Source organism: Miscanthus floridulus, chromosome 4 (genome assembly GCF_019320115.1).
Source record: "Miscanthus floridulus cultivar M001 chromosome 4, ASM1932011v1, whole genome shotgun sequence".
NCBI classification, from domain to species: Eukaryota; Viridiplantae; Streptophyta; class Magnoliopsida; order Poales; family Poaceae; genus Miscanthus; species Miscanthus floridulus.
In genome coordinates, this window is record NC_089583.1 from 20,371,303 (window position 1) to 20,375,138 (window position 3,836).

Here is a 3,836-nt window from a genome sequence, read left to right on the forward strand (position 1 = left end):
ATCCATATCATATTTATAATTTTTGCAATACATTCTAGAGTTTGTAGTATTCTTATGCAACATGATACGACTAGAGAACTCTTCCATTATATTTCCTGTTTTTTTTTTTTTTTTTTTTTTTGCTGCGGCAGTATTCAGAAGAAATTTTCCATGCATTTATTAGCTAAATCAAACTAAGTACTTTATATAACCCATGATGGAGGACAGTTGATGCGAATTCAAATTCATGATAGAAAATGCACAAAATCCATGATGGAGGACAGTTGATGTGAACTCAAATTCTCAAGTCATCTAGCACTCTTTTTTTTATCATACATAGTGTTGCTTAAATGTTGTTTAAAAAGTCAAAACCACAGAACGAAGCACAAATAACAATCTAGTACCCATCAGCTTTTCGCCAATATATTAAACCCAATTAAGGTGTTTCTCTTCAAATTATGGTTTTCTTCTTAACATTTTTTGTCAAATCTAGACATTAACACCATGTAGAATGTGCTATATATTTCAGTATAAATTTTAGAGGACGGAGAGAGTAGGGACTAATTTTTATACAGATGCTTAATTTATTTATATAATAATATTTTCTTATTAAGAGCTTGCATACTAATAGTTTGGAATTAATCATTTTGCATGAACTTTGAAAAGTTGCTCCCCCTTCTTGTAAAGTTTGCATTTTTTTTTTGTTGCTGTGCTGTTGTCGTTGTTGTCGCTATGCTGCACACACGCCAGCCTCCTCCATGCCGTGCCGCGCATGACCTCCACAGCAAGCCTACGCGAGCTCCTCCACGGTGAGCCCGTGCTAGCTCCTCCATGGCGAGCTCCACAACGCCGCAAATCTCGTCGGAACGAGAGAGACGGAACCTGCAGGGTTGCAGGAGTCGAGCAGAGATGCTGCCGGCGATGGCGATGGAGACCAAGTAGTAGGCACCATGGTCGATTCGTGTGGTTGTGGGAGAAGAACTCGTGTAGTCGGCCATGGCTGTTGATCCGATCCGAGGGAGAAAAAGGACCGCGGGCATGGCTATCGATCCGATATCCAAGGGAGAAAAAAAGGTGAGAAGAAAACAAAAAATAAATAAAATAATCTCTGATACGTGGGTCCCATATATTGGGGTTTTATTGGTGATCTGTTGCAGCATCTTCTTCAGTAACCCTAAAAATAGTATTGGTGATCACTAATACCATCCTATTGAAGATAAAGTATTGAAAAATTGCTGGAGATGCTCTTAATAAGATGTCTTTATCTGCACTTACTATTAGTACAACAGCAGAGGCAGATGTTTTTAATTTTCGGAGGCAGATAAACCAACCGCTTCTAATAAATTATCATTGTTAATGGTTATGGACGGAGGCAGTCAACATGTCCATCTTTTTGGGACAGAGCAAAAACTGCCGATCGGAATGAATCGTCTTCGGTGTAATTTGCCGTACTCCTAGTACAACAAAAAAAAGAATATCAGGCAGATGACTTTCACGGTCCGCATATTGGTCCATACATATTCCGGCGAGCCCCATCAGCAAATTATTATTTTCTCGAATGGAAGCAGGACTTATATTAAATCTTAGCACAGTACATTTCTAAATTACATATACAAAAATCAGAAACAAAAAATACATAATACTATCTGGATCTTTCATCATCTTCTTCTTCAATGGCTTCCCTCAAATGACGTGGTCAAAGTGTAATGTTTATGCCGAATCCAACAACCAACCCCAAAAAGATTAGGCATGCCGTAAGATCCAACGGTTCGGAACTAGTCCAAAACACATCTAAATCGCTGAAAGTATATCGGCAGTTGCATCGTTGGCACCACATAGGCAAATTATTAACTCTACACATAATTTTACATGCGGACGAGACCAGCGTCGTCGTCAAGTCTCCGGTGCTCACTGGTATTCAGAAGAAATTTTCCATGCATTTATTAGCTAAATCAAACTAAGTACTTTATATAACCCATGATGGAGAACAGTTGATACGAATTCAAATTCATGATAGAAAATGCACAAAATCCATGATTGAGGACAGTTGATGTGAACTCAAATTCTCAAGTCATCTAGCACTCTTTTTTTTTATCATACATAGTGTTGCTTAAATGTTGTTTAAAAAGTCAAAACCACAGAACGAAGCACAAATAACAATCTAGTACCCATCAGCTTTTCGCCAATGTATCCAGACAAAGATATCAGCATGAACTGAACTGGATATATTAAAACAGCAGGCAATTGCAATACGCGCCTCTTTAAATGGCATCATTTGCTATGCTCAAAAGGTTTCCTGTGTACAAACCAATTCTATCACTAGACACCATCTCTGCCACATGTGTATAAGTGTTGTTCCTTGGATTATAAATTCTCAATAATCGTCTAGATCCAATATAAATAACTACACTCCCATTCTTCAGTATCACCAAAGGATGTGCACGGAATTCATCACGGACACTCAAGTTGACTTGGACAGTATGTTGTTTGACCCACAAGCCCTTTTCAAAGTCCATCAGAAACCATAGGTCCATTGAAACATGTGACGTACAGTCGACCAGAACTAAGGATCCATTAAGGGCAGCCAGGGAAAGATTAGAATAGTAAGCAGGGATGCTTATAGGTCCTCGGCGAATTGACCTCCACTCTTCTGTCAGCAGGTCAAAGGATGCAATGCCTTGTGGTTGAACATCTTGGTTGCTCACATACTCGTCCAAGAGAAAATACACAACTCCATCGACGACGGCTCTGCTCAGCGGTCTCATATCAACACGATCCTGAGCGGCCTTCTTTCCTCTCCACCGAGCATCCCTGCTGCCACCGAGTGTCAAGACCTCGCATAGCTGATGTCCAGAGGGGAATCTGTAATGGTAAATGGAGTTATCATCAATCACACGAATCAACTTTAACTCCCCCGTCGAGGCAACCTGCCCAAATGCAATGGAAACCCTATAAAATAATATTTCAAGAAGTCGAGTTTCCGTGGCGTGTTCCTGGGACAATTCTTCAGGCAGGGCAAATCTATCTCCAGTGACTAGGTTGAGCAACTGACAGCGCATGCTGTTCCCTTTTGCAAAGCAGGCGAGGTTGTGCTGAGTGGATATCAGCATCAGCCGCTCGTCTTCTCTCGAAGTCCAGCGGATATACTTAATGACCCGGCCAGAGAGGTCTATGATGCGGCAAAGGATGCCATCAGCACGATATGATTTGCCGTGGCCTGCGACGAAGAGCGGCCGTCGATGACGGGTGGCATGAGCGGCGATGAACTGAGGATTGGAGAGAAGGGATCGCCACGGCCGGCAGACGACACGGAGGCGGCAGAGCTCCTCGGACGGAAGGCGGATCAGGATCTCATAGATCGCGTCGATAGGTAGCACGCTTCCCCCTGTTTCTGCTTCTGTCCCGGAGCGCAGAGTCGACGACGCCATAGTCGATGCTGGTAAGTGGTAACGACCGATCTGCAATGCAATCGCCGGAGAAAAATTAAATTTTGCGCCGAACTGATTGCACGGATCCAACCAAATAACAAGAAGCGAGGTCACACACGAGAAGGAGCGGGGGTTTCGGCAACAGCAGGTAGACGACTAGAGCTTAGCTTACCAAGCAAGCGCGGTGGAACCCCCGGGATGGACCGCCGAAGATGAGCGTTAAAGTCTCCCGCCGGTGGTTAGGTTAACTTGATAGCCTCTGCCGCCGTGCCACTGCGCTTGCCTGTTGTCTGCGGCTTCGGAATAGAAGATCTTGAGTGCTTGGTGTTGATAATCAAATTTGACCCAGGTCAAGTTTTACAATGGGTCCATGCTAGTTTTAGTACAATTATAAGAAAAAATATAGTAAACGATATAAAAATAGGACCA

The 3,836-nt window shown here is 42.7% G+C and overlaps 1 protein-coding gene across 1 annotated transcript; it reads right to left on the reverse strand.

Moving 5' to 3' along the window:
- Positions 1-2,240: 2,240 nt before the first annotated feature.
- Positions 2,241-3,407, reverse strand: LOC136551098 (F-box protein At3g07870-like). The gene has a single exon (XM_066542680.1). It carries the CDS (start codon positions 3,405-3,407, stop codon positions 2,241-2,243), a length of 1,167 nt encoding a protein of 388 aa, XP_066398777.1.
- Between the last annotated feature and the right edge of the window lie 429 nt (positions 3,408-3,836).

Bases quoted from the DNA above. Each gene is read 5' to 3' on its own strand.
- LOC136551098 (XM_066542680.1), bottom strand. From the start codon at position 3,407: ATGGCGTCGTCGACTCTGCGCTCCGGGACAGAAGCAGAAACAGGGGGA.